Genomic DNA, 20866 nt, shown 5'->3' with positions numbered 1-20866 from the left:
AGGCTATCGCATGTAAGACCAATGATCACAAAGTAGTGATCAAGTTTCTTAAAGAATCTATCTTTGCTTGTTTCGGCACCCCTCGTGCTATCATTAGTGATGGGGGGAAACATTTTTGTAATAAAATCTTTAAAGCCCTTATGAGAAAGTACAATATTAATCACAAGGTCAGTACACCATATCATCCACAAATAAGTGGACAAGTCGAAATTTCCAATCGGGAAATCAAGACCATCCTTAGAAAAACTGTTAATACATCTCGGAAGGATTGGTCTCTTAGGCTAACAGATGCACTGTGGGCATATCGGACGGCTTACGAAACACCAATTGGAATGTCTCCATATAGAACTGTCTATGGCAAGGCCTGCCATTTACCTGTCGAGTTAGAGCACAAGGCCTATTGGGCTATTAAACATTTAAATTTCGATCTTGACAAAGCAGGAGAACATAGGAAGCTTCAGCTCGATGAGCTTGAAGAAATTAGAAACGATGCTTACTAGTGTGCCAAAAAGTACAAACATCGTATGAAGATCATGCATGATAAAATGATCATCCGTAAGGAATTTCATCCAGGACAGAAAGTTCTTTTATACGACTCTCAATTACATATGTTCCTTGAAAACTTAAATCCCGCTGGACTGGTCCATACATTGTGGAAAAAGTACATCCGCATGGTGCGATAATTATAGGCAGTACCAAGGATGGCAAATCTTTGCAAGTTAATGGACATCGCCTCAAACCATACCTCGATTATCTGAGTCCAGAAGTTGAAGAAATACTTCTGGTAGATCCTGTTTATACTAATTAAGTTAGAATTGTCTGGTTGAAGACATAAAACTTAGCGCTCTTGGGAGGCAACCCAACATGTAAATATTCAAAAAAAAAAGTCAATAAATTACTAACATGCAGGTTTTGGAGTTTTTGCCGCAATTGTTAATTTACCTACCCATATCAGGTAACTTCTCCTCTGTCCTATTACTGCTTTAAATTTTCTTTAACATTGAGGACAATGTTAGATTTAGGTTTGGGGGTGTTTTTAAGCATTTAAAATTAAAAAAAATTATAATTTCTGTACAACACACAAGGTATATAAAATCTAAGAGCCCAATGACTAGTCGAAAGTAGTGCAAAGTGAGTTCTTTTTATTAAGTTCCTTTTAGTAAGTTGTAAGCTAATTAATGCTTTGAATTTCACAATATATCTGACCTGAATTTCTAAGGTATAGGTTCGACATTATGTTGAGAATATGGTAGCAACCTTGAATCCTGATGAACTATCTTTTTTTGATTCACACACACACCCACATATATATATATATATATAAATTGGTGGATTTAGTCAGGTACATCGAAAAGGGCTACCTTGTCAAAGATCAGCGGGCTTGTGATGAGGAATCCGAGCATAGGTCCGTAGGGGAGTCTTGATGCCCGACACCTCATGCCAACTGGTGTGAAAATTGTCGACTAATTGCTCGCTACATGGAGAAATTATCGCAGGAGTAAAGGTGCACAATATATACATTATCATGTTTCTTAAAAAAAAAATTGTATATTGACCTTAAGAAAAACAATAGTGTGAAAGCCGTCGTTGCAAAAAAAAAAAATCGAGTAATCTGGAATATTATAGATAAAGCCCATGAGGTATTAAAGTAAATATCCTCAGCTCTCGCAATCCTGCAGATAAGATGATTTTGAATCAGCAAATAGATCTTGTCCGACCAATTCTTGGAAACTACTAGCATCAGCGATATTTTGGAGATCCAAAACCTTAGCTTGTGCATGGTCCAGACTTCACTGAGCACTCAAATATAAATAAGTCTTACAACTTTCTAACGGAAAACTTAATGACTCCAACTTAAATTGCATACTAACCTAGAATTTGGGCTACTTAGTAATTAAAACCTTGCGTGGTTTTGAAATTCTTATGTACTTGAAATTAGACTTTCATTTCATAAAATAAATCTTTGGGATTGAAGTTTGTGGATAACTTCACTGCAAATTCTCACAAGACAACACTCGTCCACTAGGGTAACCTAGAGGTTTAACGGCTTGTTGCACGTGTTAAGTGCAATCGTAATGCTCTACGAAAGTGAATATTTATCTTAGTTCATATATATATAATAATAATTAATACTTTTGCACTCTCATTTCTGCACTAAATTGCTAGAGACTAGCAATAAGCTGGTTGGGGGGTGTGATGAGAACACAAAAGTGCAATCGTCAGACTATTTTAATTAGTATTTTAGCTAATCATTAAAAATAAAATTAACTAATTAATGTTTTATTTAGGCAAGCATCCCACGTTCCATGTCCAGGTTCAACCGAGTCCCAGCTGCATCTGACTTCTCTTAATTCCCACGGCCATCACCCAGATGGAGTCGAGTCACTGCCGGCTGCCATCCCACCGTTGTCTCAGCCCAATTGTGATCCCAACCCCTTAACCACACCGCGTCTAGCTCCTTCCGCGCATGGCACCAGCCAGCACGGTCGGTCGTCCTAGCTTCATCCCGTGCGAAAGAAGGGGAGAAGAAAGGATTCATCCCATCCGCAGTGCCTCAGCCACGGATCACCTTCCAGATCAGCCTCGCGACTCCATGATCCCCTACTCCCATTTCTTTCGCCCGTGATGCAGCAACAGCTTCCCATCCTAGCGATCCAGATCACGCGTGATCCCAACATCTCAGCCTTCCCGCAATCAACGCCTATGTCCGCCTCTTTTCCCATTTCAAAAATCCTCTCCGGATTAGCGTCCGCGTCTTCAGCGCGTCCCCACCTTCCCTCACAGCCATCCTTCCGCTTCTGCCAGCTCTCTCGTGCCATGAACGTCCCAGCCGGCACATCCAAAGAAGGAAACCCACGGATCAGCCTGTCCGCATTCATCTTCCGACCCAGCAATCTCCCAACAATCAATCCATGATCAGCTCTTCCCGTCGATCCCGCAGCCCAACCGGTCCATGCGTTTCCTCCCATCGATCACGGCAGACCCCAACTCCATTCCGTGATCAACGTTCCCAGCTGCCTCCAGGAATCCTAGCGACCGCATTCTTCACGTGGCGAAAATCCTAACGCTCCATGATCACCGTGCTTCCTAGCGTCTTCAACGTGTCTCCAAGGGGCTATAAGAAGAGAGAGGAGGTGCGGAGGGGGGGGGGTGTGCTCGGTTGGGGTTCTGGGCGGGTTCAAAAGAGGAGAAGAGAAGATAGCTCGGTTTGGGAGAAAAGAGAGAGTGCCTTGCTCTGTTTTCAACTTCATTGAAAACAGAGCATTGTATTTTTATTTTTTTTAGTTTTAGCTTTCTGTTTTATTTTTAGTTTTATTTTAATTAAGAGCAATATATTGTTTTTAGTTTGAATTTTAATTGAAAGCAATGTGTTTTGAGTTTGAATTTTAAATTGAGAGCATGTTGTTTTAGGGTTTTTAGTTTCATTTTAATAGAGAGTTTTATTTATGCTAAAGTTTTTAATTTCTGTTATTTTTAATTTTCGTTCTTCAAATTCTGTAATCTTTCTTCTTTTTTTATGCAATACATTAAAATTTCTTTCATGCAATCGATGTTCCAGTCTTCAATATTTCTAGCACTGTTTTCATCCATTTTATGCCAGAGCTTTCTTTTTCATTAAATATATAAATGCATTTCGAATTTAAGTACCTATCTTTTCATTAATTTCAAGTAGAAAACATTCTCCGGTAGACCAGAGAATCCATCAACATCCTCGACATAATGTTTTTCTTTTATCATTCAAAAATCGATTTCAAATTCGAATGAACGTTTTAATTTTTATGCAATTCCAATCGCCTCTCTGTGGATCGACCTCTTACGACCACTATTCTTCGAGTAGAAAATGTAAGAGTAAAACTAATTTAAACTTTGTTTGTCGGTTCTAACAACGATCTGTTTAGCGTATTTTTAGGTAAACAGAAAAGGAACAGCAAGAGGTGCGTACCGAGCTGGATATAAATCGGCATATTTCATAGCTGGGAGCTTTGCATCGGACTTGGGAGGCTTGAGCTGTCATGTTTTCCTGAGTAGAATCCACCGTGGGAACTTTTCGGTGTTCCACGTGGGCGTTCTTTTCTGAGGGGTTGCTGGAATGGAACGAGGAGGGGTTGACCATTAATACCCCGTCCCCCGAAGCATCTCGTCTGGCGAAATTCAAGAAGCCAGCCATTAATGCTTCCTTTTTCGAAGCGTCTCGCCTGATGGAATGCAAGAGGCAAACTATCAACGTTTCGAGCTTCGGAGCGCCCTCCATAATGATCAGCATTTAGTGCGGCGATTCGGAAAGATTTGCTGAGGCCGTCTTAAGGCCTGCCACATGGCGAATCCTGGCTCGTCTAATCGTTTAGGCTATCCGATGAGAGCCACTGTAGTGGGCTATATAAGGCCTGAAAGGGGGGCCCCTAGGATTGTTGCTTGACCCTTTCCCGCTCCTGGTCTTCTTCTTTCAGCCGCCATTATCGTGGTGTTCGAGCTTTCCTCCGGGCACTCTGGGAGCTTTTCGTCAACCTTCGCATCGGGCACTATTTTTACCTCTCGACGGTCATTCTCTTTCTCTTCCTGATCACCTTTTTCGGCGAGCTTTCGGGTAGGCATTTTATCCCTTCTTTCGGTCACTCGGAGAGTCTTTCATTTTCTCCACTTTTGTAATCCTAAGACTAAGGCAATGGATTCGCCGACGAGGGCATCGATGTTCGATGTAGGTCCGTCGCGAGCTCAAGCCTCTTTCGATGTGGGGGAGGTTGAGCTCAAGGTGGGCTTGAGCCCGTATAGAATCAGCTTGCTCATGAGTGATGAGGATCTAAGCTCGGTCCGAGCCTGATTCTTCATTTTTCCAGAGTTCGTCCTCGAGCTTCCAGACCTCGAAGGGCGAGTCACCAACCCACCTAGTGATTGGGTCGGAGGGTACGTAGATACGCTCCGAGCAGGGCCGAGGTTCCCTTTGCATGGATTCGTGGAAGAACTCTTGATGGCCTATGGCCTGGTGCCTGCACAGCTCGCCCCGAATTCATGGAGAATAATCATCGGCTTCCTCACCTTTTGCCTGGCACATGGTCTGTCCCCCTCGGTGAATATCTTTGGGAGTTGCTTCATATTAAAAGGCAACCTCGTGGACAAAGGATGGTTGTACTTCTCCTCTCGAGGAGGCCACAAGCTGTTTGGAGGAATGCCCACTTCCATCCACGGATGGAAGGATAATTTTTTTCTTTATTTCCTCCTAGCAGTCGTAGGGATTTAATTCGACCTGGAGCTTTCCGCTGGCTTCGGCAAATAATAGGCTCTTGCAGTTGTCGCAGTCCGAGCAGGGGGTCTTAGATAGTTTGCTTGGACTGAAAAGAACTCCTCGACTCCCTGACCTGCTCAGCGAGGAGGCTTTAGTGAATCTTGGTCTAAGCCCAGCTCGTCCCTAGGGTAAGAGTAGTTTAGCTTTTTCTTCTTTCTTTTTATACCGGATTCTGATAAGCCCTTTTGTCTTTAGACATTGCAGGGATGATCTTCAACACCGAGACGCTGATGGCCGCGTACAGGAAGAAAAGGGCTGCCCCCGAAGGGGTCCGGCCTGAGGGGAGGCCGAAGAAAACAAGAGTCGCCCTGGCCTCGAGACTGAGTGGGGAGAGCTTGAGGTCGCCGCCCCTGCTCGGGTCGGACTCAGGCAGGGCCTTGCGGTAGAGGCCGAGGTGCCCTAGTCGATGGTTGGAAGGGATCCTTTTGACCAAGCGGCGGTCGCACTCGCCGATCAAGTCCCGGAGATCAGGGCAATCTCCCAGCCATTTGGATCAAATTCCGAGCTGGGTAGTAGGTCCGGGACTTCAGTTCCCCCTACGGTCCCGACATGTGCCGAGGTTGTGACCTTCTCCGAGGTTCCGGCCTTAGCAGGAGTCGAGCCGGTGTTTTCCGAGTCCAGTGGGAAGCAATTGCAGCGTCAACATCGTGCGTCTGAATACGACTCAGCCCTCAAGTCCGAGGACATCGCTCACAAGCTCGCGCGTGGTATCATGCTCCCGCGTGACCGTGCACTGATGGAAGAGAACCTTGGTGACCTTGTCCATCATGTTTACTCGGGGAGCGTGCGAGTGAGTAACGCAGTCCTTCCGTTCCTTACTTATTTTTTTGTAAATGCTCGGCTTTTGTTGACACTTTATCTTTTCGTGCCAGTCTCTTCATGTGGTCGACATGCTAATGTCCAGCATGTTCGCCGACCAGAAAGAGCTGAAGGTGCTCAGGCCGAGGATGGAGCATGCCGAGCTCTAGGAGCAGGAGGCCAAAGCCTGGGTGGCAACTACTGCGTAGCGGCAGCAAGAAGCCGAGGAACGGACGGCAGCCATTGAGCAGTAGCGACGCGAGGAAAAAGGGAAGGCTACAGTCGCCATGCAGCAGCTTCGGAAGGCTAAGAAGAAAGTGCGGGCTACTGAAGTCCTGATAAAGGACAGACTCGCCCAAATCCAAGATATGGAGGTCGAGCATTCCCGGGCTCGCTCATCTGCTACAAGCCGCATCTTCGAGCTCAAAGCCGCCCTGATTAGACTTCAGGGCGAAGCAGAGGAATGGGAACTGAAAATCGGGCGGCTCGAGAATCTAGTGGAGTCGTCCGCCCGTGAGGCCGTTGAGAAGTTTTGTCAGTCGGAGGAGTACTTCGCCAAACTGGCGGAAGAGGCTATTGTTGCCATGGTCCAAGGCTTCGATAATTGTCACCTCCAAGTCCAGCAGTTCTGCCCTGGAGTCGACCTTAGCAGCCTTGAGCCAAACTTGGATGGAGCTGCTGTGGCAGACGGGGATGCTGCGGAGGCCAATACCAAAGTCAGGCTAGAGATCGCCCTCGAAGCCGTCGTTGAGATGGAATCAGTAGCCATTCCTGATGCCGGTGTTGGAGCTGAGGCCGCCTCTGAGGTTAGTAGAGATGACGCTTCCGAGGTTGCGACCAGGACGGAGGCCGCACCTGACTCCAATGTGGAAGTCGTCCACGTCGATTGACTTTTTGTTTTTATTTTTGTAAAGTCGGACGTTTGGGCCTTTTGTAGTTAACCCGACCTCAAGGTCGGGCACGCTTGTATTTGGCCTTCAGCTTTTGTTATCAATGAAGCCCACATTTCTTTCAGCATGTTGCGATTTTGATTAAGTATTTGAGCTTGTCCCGCTCCACGCTTGGATATCGAGATCTGAACTACGTAACCTAGGTTCGGGCCTACCTCACATAGCAGGAGCCGCATTTGGCATTTGCAGAAGTCTTCGGGCTCGGCATATACCTCCAATTTGAAGATAAACCTCACATAGGGTGAGCTTGTAGCTCTTTGTCTAATAGTGCGGGCCCTCGGGCTCTCGCTAAGTCCTGCAGGATGTCTCGAGGCGAGCTCAAGGGGCAACTCTATAGATAGAACCTGCAGTTGCGAGGCCCTCGGGCTCTCGCTAAGTCCTGTAGGGCGCCCCAAGGCGAGCTCAAGGGGCAACTCTATAGATAGAATATGCAGTTGTGAGGCCCTCGAGCTCTCGCTAAGTCCTGCAGGGCGCCTCAAGGCGAGCTCAAGGGGCGACTCTATAGATAGAACCTGCAGTTGCGAGGCCTTTGGGCTCTCCCTAAGTTCTGCAGGGCGCCCCGAGGCGAGCTCAATGGGCGACTTTATAGATAGAACCTGCAGTTGTGAGGCTGTCGGACTCTCGCTAAGTCCTGCAGGGCGCTCCGAGGCGAGCTCAAGGGGCGATTCTATAGATAGAATTTGCAGTTGCGAGGCCCTCGGGTTCTCGCTAAGTCCTACAGGGTGCCCCGAGGCGAGCTCAAGGGGCGACTCTATAGATAGAACCTGCAGTTGCGAGGCCCTCGGGCTCTCGCTAAGTTCTACAGGGTGCCTCGAGGCAAGCTCAAGGGGCAACTTTATAGATTTATCGGCATATAACTCGTGCCGCCGGGGCATCTAGAGCGCGTCAAGCCCACTAGGGCGCTTCAGAGATGCCTTGGAAAAGTTCCGGAGGATAACTTCATTAATTTACACAATCTGGAGAAAGAAAGCTCTGACCTGAAGGGGCTAAGGTCCTTTTTTGGGGGAGTAATTTACATCTAGAGTCGCCAGCCTCGGGCCGATGAGAGTGTGGCCTCTTTCCGGCCCCTTGGGGCCAAGGCTGCATTAATGCATAAGACGCGTAGACGGGGCGTTGATAGTGCCCATGCTGGGGCGTCCGTCGTCGGGCCCGTCAGATGGCCCCGAAGTCTGTCCATCGAGCTCCGCTCTGTCGGTCGATCCACCGACGAACCGGCTGAGGAGGTCTTGGCGGACGATTACTTCGATCTTATCACGGAGCTGGTAACAATCCTCTGTGTCGTGACCGTGATCCCTATGGAAGCGGCAGTATTTGCCCAAACGCTTCTGTTACTTTGACGGTCGTATCTTCAGAGAAGATTGGAGATAGCCACAACCCTCAATTTCCGTGAGGATGTGAGAGGAGTGTACTCCTCAAAACTTCGGTGGGATATATGTCTTTTGGACCTCCGAGGGGACCAGCTCCTCGATCGATAGCGTTCCTCGCGGAGTTTCGTGACTTGATTCCAAAGTATCTGGATTTGTCGCCTCGCTTCCTCGACTTTCCTGTCGAGTTCAGCAATTGATGAAGCTCCGGCCGGATGAAGGGTTTGAATAACCACAACCAGAGCTTGGACTTGCTGGGCGAGCAGATAAAACTATTCTGGCTGGATCTGAGAAATTTGGTCTGCCGGTACATGCGGTACAGGGGGTGGACTTTGGAGGGAGCAGTCGGGCGCGATTCTCGGCTGCTTGACGCGTTTGGGGCTTCCTGGTTCATTATCATCATGGTCACGGCTCAGGCCCTTTCTCTAGCGCCAAAAAATGTTGTGGTTCAAATTTGGCTCGAGGGTAACCATGCCGAAGGAGTCGAGGAAGCTACTGGTGGTTGGAAGAAGAAGACGAGGGGCCACCTCCTACGCGACGGCGGCAGCGAACCTGCACAAAGCCTCACCGGTGTTTCCTGTGTGGGCCCTCCGACGATCAAGTTAGAGTGGGGTAAATTTGGTCCAGCCAAAAAGTTCCTTAAAAGTTACTTGTCCGGGCTATATATAGTCCCGGTGGAGAGGCTCAGGTGGCAGAGGCACTGTCCGCCCTCATCATGAGGGGGTGTGGCTCTGAGTCAAATGGCGCGCAGCTAAGGCTGGTTGGTGACATGTGGTGTTGTCCGTTCTTAAGAACGGTAAGGTGTTGACAGTCACAGCAGGGTATTGCCGGAGTAGTCATGGTGCCATCCTTTGACTGTCGAGGGTCAACTATTGAAGTGTGACACGTTGGTGTTGTAATGTACGGCCATGTAGGAGGGCGTAGGCGCGCACATGGGTGCGGTTGTTGGTAAGGCCGAGCCCGTTGAGAGGCCGCGTCATGCGTTTGGCGAGGTCGGCTAAACGGGTGCTGAGGGTAGCTCGGCTTTTCGGGTTCTGAGGTATGCTCGGTGGAGTGCCCTGAGCTCGAAAGTCGAAGCGTACTACTGAAGTAGGTGCCCCGAGCTTAGTCGGGGCGGGTCGGCGAGTATTAGAGGCGCCCCCAAACTTGGTCGGGGGAGTCGGCGAATATCCGAAGTCGATGGAGCTTTTGGCGGAGTCCGAAGCCGAGCTGGTTCTGGACCGGACCGAGGATTCAACCAGTCGGTGTTGGCGTTTGTTAGACCAAAATTGAGCGGCCTTTTAGCCGTGGGCTGGACGATCCATTTCGCCCCCCATCAGAAATGTATCTCTAACCTAAAAAAAATTATCGTCTCTTTTTTTTATTTATGCATTGAGACCCTCCAATGTATATATGTTGGAGCTTTTGAGTTCACCCTAGGCTCAAATATATTGAGCCGCTCCGGTACATCACCGAATGTTCTATCCGTGCCACAACCAAATTATACACCATCTTGAGTTATTTGGAAGCGGAGGACTGATGCTAGTAGATTCCAAATCAAATCAATCTGCTCCTCTTATTCTTGATCTCCGTTCATCTTACAATCTAGTATTTGATACGTAATTCGATCCCACGAGGATGTAATTGTTCCTCGTAATTTTCTATCACCATTTTTGTTGCAGAGGAATATTAATTATATCTGCCATGGCAATCATATTAACTCCAACACAACCATTTTAGTTGAAGAGGAAGTCGAAGAAGTTTCCAAATCCATAACCAAACCATTTCCTCACTCCAAACCTCCATTTCTCAGATAGAAATTAAAGATAACTTGGGAAGTTCTTTATGGATATCCATCAGTTGAATGATGCGATTATTACACTTACAATTTACAAGTTGAGAAGCCTAATGGAGAACTGACAAGCCTAATGGGTTTTGCAATTGTAAACCATGGGAGATGGATGAGATGCTGGGACAATGAGGATGAAGAAGAGACTACCACAAGAAACTGATATGATCTGAAGCCCGCAACTCATCCTCATCACGCGAAGGAGAATGTAGGTGTCTGCCCTCATAAGTTGTGATCACCATCCGCGGGTCCTCTGCCAATCTCTCAACCCTTTTCTTCACTTGACAATTGCTCTCTGTGCATCGATAGTAGCTCCTGCTCACAATGAAAAATCAGAAAATCTTAGAAAAAGTGGGGAGCATTGAATAAAAAAATCTTGATATATGATTTTTCTCAAAAGAAAGGAGCATAAATAACTATGGCTAGAGAGTTGTGAATGCATGCATTAATCCCATTATGATGGTTAAATCTACCTCTTTTCCCTTTTTTTTTTTTTTTTGTTGGAAAATTTTTACAGAACTTTGGATAACAGCATTAATTTACATGGAGAATGCAGGCACTCTGTCAAGAACCTGTGAATACTTCATGAGCTTTGTTATTTGCAATAATATTCACAACTGATAGTTAAAATGTAAAAAGGAACTTGAAGGTCACTGCATCATTTCTCTCAAAGTCACTGAGGCGGCCAAACAACAACAACAATAAAACAACAATCACAACAATAAGAGCCGCATGGAATATGCTTATGAGTTGCTAGATCATGTTGCTTGTCAACTACTTGACTAATTATCACCTCATCAAACCAGTTGCCAATCTTCAAAACAGATTCATTGTTGAGTGGCGATCACACTGGCCCACCAAAGTCCCAAGCATGATTGTCAACCTCATCAGTGTTCTCATTACAGTGGTGAGCCCCAAACCCACAAAGGAGACATGAACAGAGAGAACTGAGCAGGACAGGCCACCTGAAACCATCACATTCAGAAGTTGGGTGATAAGATGCCATCATCTCTCAAACCATGCTGGGATCCAATGCCACCTTATATTCATGCCATCATGAGCGTAATGACCAGCCAAGGAAAACAATGTACAGTGAGTCAGTGACACCCCACTTGACATTAAAAGAGGCCTATATATTACCCTGGCAGTGATCATTTTAGAATTGATTTAAGATGTATACCATATGAAGGCACGCACCTTATTATGTTTGCCTTCAAGGATTAGGGTGGTTTAAACACAGAAAATATTGACAAAAAGTTCCAATTTGAGAGCTGAGAAAGGTGAGGACAGATTAATTTTTTCCCCTTTTTTTTTGCTTTTTTAAATTTAAGTAAGTGCTATCCCTAAACATAGATTATCAATGCTCATGGTTAGATAGAATCTGTGGATAAGTAGAAAAACAATGGGCCGTGAAGTTCCTCGAGGGTTCCCCCATAAGAGGCTTTGTCCATGTACTCTTTTTAATATGAATTAGTACATTTTCTTTGCTTTCTCCTGCTTTCCCTATTTTCTAGAGATTAGGAATGTATCAAATAATATATCAAAGTGACTGCTGCTACAAAAAAAATTGTTCTACACTGCAGCTGTTTGACCTCGATCATCATCTAATTTGAGATCGGCTTGCTATACCAAGCAAATGAAATCCAAATACTAACCAAGGCTGACATGTAAATTTGTTCGATAGAACATTTATAGCTCCTTATTAATATGGATGTATTGTAACCAAAAAAGAATGGGTTCTTACATGCTTGAGTAGGCCTTGGATTGAGTATCACGGTCTTTCTTCGCACAAAAGATTGTTCTTCCTTAAGTTGTATGTTTCTTGACAAAACAATTCTCATTATTAATAAGGACGTACAGGTGAGAATATTTGGTCCATGGTTTTGTAAAAGAAAAAAAATAATATGATCAGGTAGTCATATCAAAGAGGTAAACTGCTGGTTCCGAGTACCATATAAACTCAACAAGCCACACTTTGTTGGATTACACTGGTTTGTCAATTATGAGTCATTGGTCGATCATTTCCTTTTGTCAAGCCATTTATTTCCTAGACTTGCACTATAAAACTAGAAACATGGATTCACATAACTATTTTATCAAAAATCTGCTATCATCTGCTAAAAATAACAATGTATATATGAGTAGCATCTACTCTCCAAATGCAATTTTTTCCTGTAAAGTTATTTCTCAAAATGTTGTCAAAATCTATGAGTACTCAAGAAACTTACATAGGTATCAAGGTAAAAAGCTGTCTACGAGTTTAATCTCACTTTGAAGTTTATCACAAGAAGATCCAGAAGGCTGAGATTGATTTTGTCTATCTATCTATTTGTCTGTCTGCCTATCTATCTATCTGCCTATCTATCCATCTTATCTATCTTGATGCAAAAGATGGGAAACCCTTCAGCACTTCATTAAGACTATGAAAATGGAGAAGGCTGAAGTTCTTTTCTGTGTTTGTTCTTTGATCTGGTGTTTTGGGGATTTCTGTGATTTCCTTTCATGGGTGATGATTAGACCATGTCCCCGAGATTTGATAAAAGAAAAGTAATACGCTGTATTTGGATAAGTTATCGGATTCATAGATTTAAACAGTTTCTACTAGTGATCGTAAAAACTTTAGTTTAAGTTTTTACATTAACTTATTAAACAGTCTCTGATGGATGCCTTAAGATATACCATGATTTCATGCATTTTATGTTTTGGATTCCTTTATTTGTAGAAACGTTTCTAACAGTGATCCAAATATGTATTAACCACCATCTGCCTCGGAAATCAAGTAAGTTACCTAACTTACAGTACCTGCCCCAGTTCCCCAGTGCAAGATGCGACCATTTATAATTATAAGCCTACATAGCCACAGTTAATGTAGGCATTTAACCTTGATGGCAGAGACGACTCCATGATTTTTTTTTTTTTTTTTTGCAATTCTAACAATAAATCGTTTGATTTAATGATGAATGGTAAAACTAAATTACATAAAACAAAGAATTTTTTGATGGGGAAAAATGAATAAGTTTCCCAAAACGCATTTATGCTTGCTGAAAGATTGATGTTTTAGAATCAAAAAGCACTATTGAACTTAATTAAAGCCATATATGCATAACCATCCTTCCAATCCTCCTATCAACTATGATAAATATGTTCTTAAAATTGAATATAAAGTAAATTATTTATAAAATGCCAATAGCCTTCTAATGTATCAATCCCCTTAGCTTCACGAGGACTTGCTCTATCCTATTTCAAAAGATAAAAGCAGATAATTCATGTTTTATTTATCAAAATCTACTAGTGAAATATGTCATACCCTTCCTAGCTAGATCTCCTTAATTGACATGGTTCCTATACCTTATTTGAGATGCATATCTGTGTTATAACTTAATAAAAAGGGTCTAATGCAAAGTTTAAGATATAGAACCCTAATTTTCCTTGAAAAAGACAGCCATAATTTATTTGTTTGTTCCTGTCGTTTCATTTGCAAAGTAAAGGTCATGTCGCATCCCACAAATCAATAAAGCATGACACCCACATTCTATAATATATCAAGCATCACAGCAATAAAAAGAAGACGATTATTTCTAATACCAAGTTCGTTTAAATCAATGCATTCATGTGGGTACTCAAAGTGGGCTGGAAAAGCTTCTTTTTATCCCTGCATGAGCCTTGTTTTATATCTTTGAGAAAATGTCGAGACTTTTTTTGAGAATAGAGAAACTCTAGAAGCCGAGAATGGGAAAGGGATCTTCTCTCCAAAGGAAAATAATTCATGGACAATGCACGGTAACTCTAGTCTCCTACAATCGTTACCATGCAGGCCGATAGAAAAAAGGGTTAGGATATATAGTCGAGATTGGATTAGGCAGCAATATGGGAAAAAAGAAAGATAAAAGCCCTGAAGAAAGTGCAGTCCGGTCTTTGTTTTAGTGAATACCTTGGATGTTGGGTGTTCTTCACAATCTTCTGGCCATACTTTCTCCACTTGTAGCCATCATCCAACACATCGACTTCGCTCAAGGTTTTGAAGCAAAATCTTGGCTCTCTCACCTTCTTCCTTGCCTTCAACTTCTTCATTCTTATAGCACCGACTGATAGGTTATTGATGTTATTTTTATTGCTACTACAACTATTGTTTTTCAAGTACTTGTGATCATCCTCTCCGGCTGATGATATCTTGTTACCTAGATCCCCCTCCTCTTCATCGTATGACCTGAAAATCACATAAACGAACAAAACTCATGAGAGAGAGAGAGAGAGAGTTGTTTTGATGCAAAGTTCTATTAGAAAGAAAACAGGAGAGAGGTTTCTGATGAAATTCTCAAGCTGGAATCACTTTGAGAAGAAGAATAACAACCAAACCTTCGAACCCTCACAAGGGTGGCTATAACATGAAGAAGAGACAGCAGCTAACGATGTATTCAAGAAAAAAATTGAGGAATTACTGATGAAGTAGATCGTGTAGGATATATAATAAACGATTCTGGATGTCCTTTTCCTCTTCATCTCTATCGAGGATGTTGCGGGGTTCTTACCATAAACTATTGCTTGATCTTTGCCCCGAAGAGGCTCCAAATTGACCCAAACCACCACCATCGGAGGAAGCAACCCCATATTGGGATGGTATGGACGGGAGGCCTTCCTTTAAGTAAGAGGCAACTCCTCCTCCCATGTTGAGGCCTCCTAGAGTTTGCTGAATCCCATGTGGCGGAAAGCTCAGATGAGGAGGAGGAGAGATCTGGGTGCAAAAACTCATGCGATCCTCCACAAACCCTTGGTTGAGGACAGCACTAACTTTGGGAGGAAACATCTCCCTATCTTTCTTTCTCCCTCTTCCAGTTTTTCTCCTGTAGGGAATGTGGTGGAGATCTTTCAATATAAAAGCGAACACCTTCAGCTTAATGCTTATAATATTAAGTTCAATGACCACACTGTCCTCTACCAATTCGAAAAGCGACATCTCCTGTAAAACTCTTGACCTGGGATCATGTTATCATGCCTCCATCACTTCAACTATTATAGTTTACATTACCTAGACAGGTAAAGCAGTAGTATTAGGAGCCAACTTTACCTCTAGATATGGTTCAGCTTTACCAACGCTAACAATCACTGGCCTTGGATTCGGACCACTCCCACCCTCAATCTCTCGATCGAAGTGGGATGTGCAGTAGACACCAGCTCAGAGGCAGAGAGGACAGTGTGAAGTGATCAGGCAGATTTTTTGAGATATTATGTCCATCTAATATTAACTATTTGTGAGTTGATGTTATATTCCTAATTATTATAGTTGTTGATTAGAAGGGAACATGTCATGAGGTTTCACAGCTAGCTGGGGAATAGGAAGAGTAGGAAAACTTACATCATGGATTGCATGATTGAATCTTCCTATGCAAATAGAAAGCAAATAGCTAGGATTTTATTTTTTCTGAAGAGTTTTAAATAGGTTATAATATAAATTCAACTCGTATACCACCACTCTCTAATGTTTTAAGAAGTTACGACTCAAGTCTCTTGTTGTGAGACTGGATTGTGGGAAAGTTGAGTTATTCTTGGCATAAATATTTATGCCTATCTTTTCCATTTTCCTTTTTGTTTGATTTTATAATCATATTTCTATTTTGTTTATCTGTTATAATTTATGTTTTACATGATTTTATGTTTTATGTTAATATTATTCTGGAATGTCTCAGAAAACATATCTCTTGGTAATTTAAAAATTACTCTACCAAGAAATGCATATAATATATATATTCGAAACTTTCTTATGGGGATTATTTTAAAGGATCACATATCTTGGCTTGTACTCTCTTGGAATATATAAATAGAGGGTTTACAAGGGAGGCCTAGCAGTATGAATTTGAGCTTATCCTAGTAGTACTTCCACTACTTTGCTTAACAATCAGAAGTTATGGGCACATCCTCAATGTATTCAGTATAAGTAATGAAAACGTAGATGTGTTTCCCTTCTTTTCTTTCAAAAAAAAGTCTAAAAGTGGCATTTAAAGTTATTAATTATTTTCATCTTTCTTTCTTAATGTTCTATGTTAAGATATTTGCTTCAGCATTTAGACTTGGACTAGTTGGAATATATTTTCAAATTTTCCTATTAGAGTGTAGTTTACTATGATCGTAAAATTGGTTAATGTATCTTATAATTGCATCATCATAAAATTATTTACACCAAGACAATGTGAAATCTACTCTAAAAAGAGTCTCTAAATAATATTTTTCTACCTTATTCTTGTTCATAGTAATTATTTTTAGAATACTTTATATTAATTATAAAGTTTTTTTTGGCATATATATATAGTTGCAAAAATCTAGTAAAAAGAGCATTCTTGCAAAAATAATAATAATAATTTTGAAGTATATATATATATATATATATATTATGTAATTACAAATATAACCATTCAATATTTATTTCATAACCGAGGCCCAAGCACATTCTTTGATGTTAACAAAAATTGGATTGCCCGTAAGATTACGAGTGCCATAATTGGTCAATTGGCATGAAACTCTTTTTTAATTAGAATTTTTAAAAATATTAATGTGTATATATATATATATATATAATTGAGATATATACATTGTATCACTAGGTGTCTAATATTGATAATACCCAATATGCCTAAGAAACTTTGAATACAATCTTTGATCATGTAGTAATAATTGATATTATTTTCTACAGATATACATATATATTACTATTTTTATTAAAAATAGATATATTTTTGTCGCCAAATAACATTACTATATATATATATATATAATAATTTAAAGAATTTCAGAAGTGTGCAGTACATGCTATGAAAAAGAGGGTGCACCAACATATATATTTTCCTTTAATAGCGCTGCCTTTTGAGCAGCCTACATACCAAGCAATGATGGAGAGTATCTTGGGTGCAAATCTTACTCCCCCGTCACGGTCGGCGGTGAAAGATATCATTGCGACCGAGTGCGTGTTGACTCCCCCGCATCAAAAGCGCCAAAAAAGCCCTCCTACTTCCCTACTCAACTCCCCCCCATGGCTCTCCGAGCTAACACCATCCCCACCATGCACACGTGTGGATGCTCACGGCACGCGTGCATGAGCTGATGCACTCCTTCCAACCTAACGGTCAACGCCAACGGTCTCTGAAGTTTGAACAGGCCAATGCCCATGACCTTGAAATAATGTCAAGATATCTCGATGCTCTCGTTATTCAAGCAAAATCTTTGGTAACTTGGACAGCTTTGGCTATTCGTCCAAAAACAACGTACGCTTAAACATCCCTTAATTTCTAATGGCACTTCTCTGAAGAACATGGGTATCAACACCATGATTAACATAAACCATTGCATTTTTATATCTAATGGGAACAATTACCACCGCATGATGGATACTTATCATTTATGGACTTCATCAATGAGAGAGATTATTTATTTATTTATTTATTTTTCAAATGTGGCAGCAATTCCACGATTCCCTCTTGAAGTACTCTAGACTTATTCTGGGGGCATCGATTGAGAAAAAGAGTGCCAAACATCCAGCCAAATAAGATCTTGTGGGGGCAACCATGAGAAGTTGTTGATCTTTGAATTCTATTTTGGGTTTTATATTCTCAGATAAGCTGATGACTCGGCTCAAAGAACGAATGAGAATGATATATAAAACAAATGGGAGCGGCTTAAGAGCGGATGAGTAGGCGGCCACTATGGTCTTGTTCTAATACTTTGCCAGCCAAGTTGAGTTTTGCCTACGTATTGCTATCAATTCTTATAGTTTTGACATAAGAAATGTTGTCTTATCGGATGCCTCCTCCCAAGGGCACAAAAAGTCCGACTTCATCCCTGATTGGCAGCTTAACTCCTTCATCTTGCTGTATAATAATGCTTCCTCTCTTCTCTTTTTAAACCTCTTCTGTATCCTTTCCGCTCTGCTGCCCTTCTCTTTTTGTGACAGTAATCCATTTTGTTTTATAACTTCATCTTCTAAATGAAGTTAGCTGGAGCTTATGCTCCTTTTCTCAAAAAAATAAAGAGAGAGAGCCATAGCTAGTTGTCTAGGTGAACATTTACAGTATCATGTTTGTTTTTCCTCGAAACAAATCCCATGAAGCAATTTATAACATCACTTTTCTCTGCCACTTAATGTATAGTTCGCTGCAGTATAGAGTGTTGATTGATAGGGGGGAGGGAGGGGAAAATATCATAACGTTCCTATTTCATTTCCTTGCAGGAACAGAAATTAAGGTCTCTCTCCCAAAACCATGTAAATACAAAACCCTAGCTGGTCCTTTGTTAATGCATAAAAGTAACCGATTTTTGCTTCCAGAACTCAACTTTCCACAGTCACTGGAATGCCAAGACAGCCACTGCAAGAAGTTATAGAATCCCCAGCGGTTAAAAAATATTAGAAAAAATTAAGTATATGCTGCCCATTAATATCTTATATTTTTTTAAAAAAATTGACGATTGCAATGCCAGAGATTTTAGTGTTTTTCCTGCATTATATGAGGATTTCTTACAAGCCGAATAATAAAAAAATCTAAAATTAGTTTATATTCTACCATTTCGCATACCAGGGTTCAATTGACTAAAAGCCATTAGGCCACTAGGAGAAACTTATTTAAAATATGTTCTGATGTTTCATATTTAATAATTATTTCTGTCCATAAAAAAATTCAACCCTTTTCTCTAGGATGACAAATAAAAAATGAATAACTTCACTTTATACTTTATGATATTTTAAAACTATTTTGTTTACAATATTTCAGAATTTGATAACTTCAACATATTTCTCTATTTATATATGATCGTTCCCTACAAGTTTTTTAAAATTTAGATAACTTTATTTATTCTACAATTAAAGAGCAATAATGGTATTTTGTGTATAATATTTTAATAATTTATATTATTTATTTTATTTGATTAATTTAAAATTTCAATATATTCTAAATATAAAATCTAGTTGCATTAGTGATCGAGACTTTTGGCTTAATCGATCTCGTGCATCTTTATTTAGGATCAAAATTAAACCTAGCACTAAACTATACTCTTAATTAGTATTTTATTTTGTACAAGCTAACAACATGTTAAAAGAGAATTTGTGACTTATTGATAGGAGAAATAAGATGAGTTGCAAACTAATACCCAATAATTTATCGTAGGTCAAAATATTATTTTTCGGCAATTTTAAAAGATGCTAATAAAATAATATTGTGGATTTTACGTTAAAGATTACAAACTAATATGGCAGTTTATAATGTCGGGCAAACTATTATTTTCAAATATTTTTTTAAAAATTGATATTAAAATAATATTTTAAATTTTATAATAAAAATGATCCATAAACTAATACCTGATAATTTATTAATTTTTATTTTTTAAAAAATAATAAAATATTGTGCTTTTGTTGGTGCGGCCTAACAGGAAGAGGTTGGGAATGAGAAATAAAATGATGATGAGGTGCCACCTAGAGACTGATGCATTCACAATAAAATATATGTATATAAAAGCATAGATACATATATAGCGCTTTTATATCTTTTCCATTTCGGACCCTAGCCAATCCTCCTAATTGAAAAGGGGGTAGCATATCATATCAGGAAATGACCTGTTGGTGACCTGAGCACAAAAGGACATCCTGTTACAATAATTTAGGAATTGCTTATAGGTGGACTGAAAATCTCATAAAATTTATGATTTAAATTAATATAATTAATAAAATTATAAAACTATAGGTTAGGTTAGACCTATGTTAATAGATACCTAGCAGATTTTTTTCCTCTCTAAGATTTGAAAAGAGGACACCCCAAAGCTACTTCTAAATATTTATAAAAATAAATCTAGCATAGCCTATAATCTTATAATTTTATTGATTGTACCATTCCAATCCATCAATTTTATAAAATTTTTAATCCAACCATCCAAATAGACTTTTAGGCTAGCAACATTAACTCTATTTTTACGCAGCAGCAGCATCATTTGCTTTTAAAACGTATGCGAAACTGCTAGCATGGTTTCTATCATGATAAACTTGGAAAAATTTATAAATTAAAAAATGATTCATCTTTTTTGCAGCAAAGAGGAGCTCAGAAGCATGCTAGCAATGTTAGAAGAAGGATGCAGAATTTAACATATATTATTGCCCCATCAAGATTTAGATAAGAATAGGGGTGGCAATCAATCCGGAATGGACCGAGTCGGTTTGGATAAGAATTATATCAAAAATTTGTTAACCTGACCCGACATGTTTACTAAATGATCAACCTAATTGCCATATTAAATAGGTAACCTAGTCCGACTTACTTACAATGGATTGAATCTATTTAAACGGATTAATAAATGGGTTCAATATTGCCATGTAGAACTAATACATCAAAGTTTCCTGCTCAAGCGCAATTACAGAAAATTGATGCAGCTGCATTTTGTGGTGGAAACCTGATACCTAACACCAGCCCAGAATTCATTGGGCTGTGCTGGGTCCAGTTCGTGCCTAGTCTATCCCTAGCCCAATTCGGAAAAGAAGAACGAAAACCTCTCATAAACTCATCAAGGCTTCATTATCTTAGCCCAAGCCCATTTTTATCTGGGCCGGCCTTACTGAGTCCATAAATAGAGCGAGGATCTCGGACAAAGTCCAAGTCCGTGGCTATCCGAAGGCCGC

The 20866-nt window shown here is 41.0% G+C and overlaps 1 protein-coding gene across 1 annotated transcript; it reads right to left on the bottom strand.

Moving 5' to 3' along the window:
- Positions 1-10133: 10133 nt before the first annotated feature.
- On the bottom strand, positions 10134-15074 carry LOC103710854 (probable WRKY transcription factor 13). The gene is made up of 3 exons (XM_008796763.4): positions 14751-15074; positions 14153-14428; positions 10134-10536 (listed from the first exon to the last, which is right to left on the bottom strand). Exons 1-3 carry the CDS (start codon positions 15023-15025, stop codon positions 10368-10370), a joined length of 720 nt encoding a protein of 239 aa, XP_008794985.2. The 5' UTR covers positions 15026-15074; the 3' UTR covers positions 10134-10367.
- Positions 15075-20866: the final 5792 nt, after the last annotated feature.

The sequence above is a fragment of the Phoenix dactylifera genome, unplaced genomic scaffold (genome assembly GCF_009389715.1).
Source record: "Phoenix dactylifera cultivar Barhee BC4 unplaced genomic scaffold, palm_55x_up_171113_PBpolish2nd_filt_p 000767F, whole genome shotgun sequence".
NCBI lineage: Eukaryota > Viridiplantae > Streptophyta > Magnoliopsida > Arecales > Arecaceae > Phoenix > Phoenix dactylifera.
This window is presented reverse-complemented; position numbering and strand designations above follow the sequence as displayed.

Bases quoted from the DNA above. Each gene is read 5' to 3' on its own strand.
- LOC103710854 (XM_008796763.4), bottom strand. From the start codon at position 15,025: ATGTTTCCTCCCAAAGTTAGTGCTGTCCTCAACCAAGGGTTTGTGGAG. The intron at 14,429-14,750 runs GTAAGAACCCCG...TGTGATTTTCAG, and splicing joins AGATCAAGCAATAGTTTATG to GTCATACGATGAAGAGGAGG. The intron at 10,537-14,152 runs GTATTCACTAAA...CATTGTGAGCAG, and splicing joins AAGAACACCCAACATCCAAG to GAGCTACTATCGATGCACAG.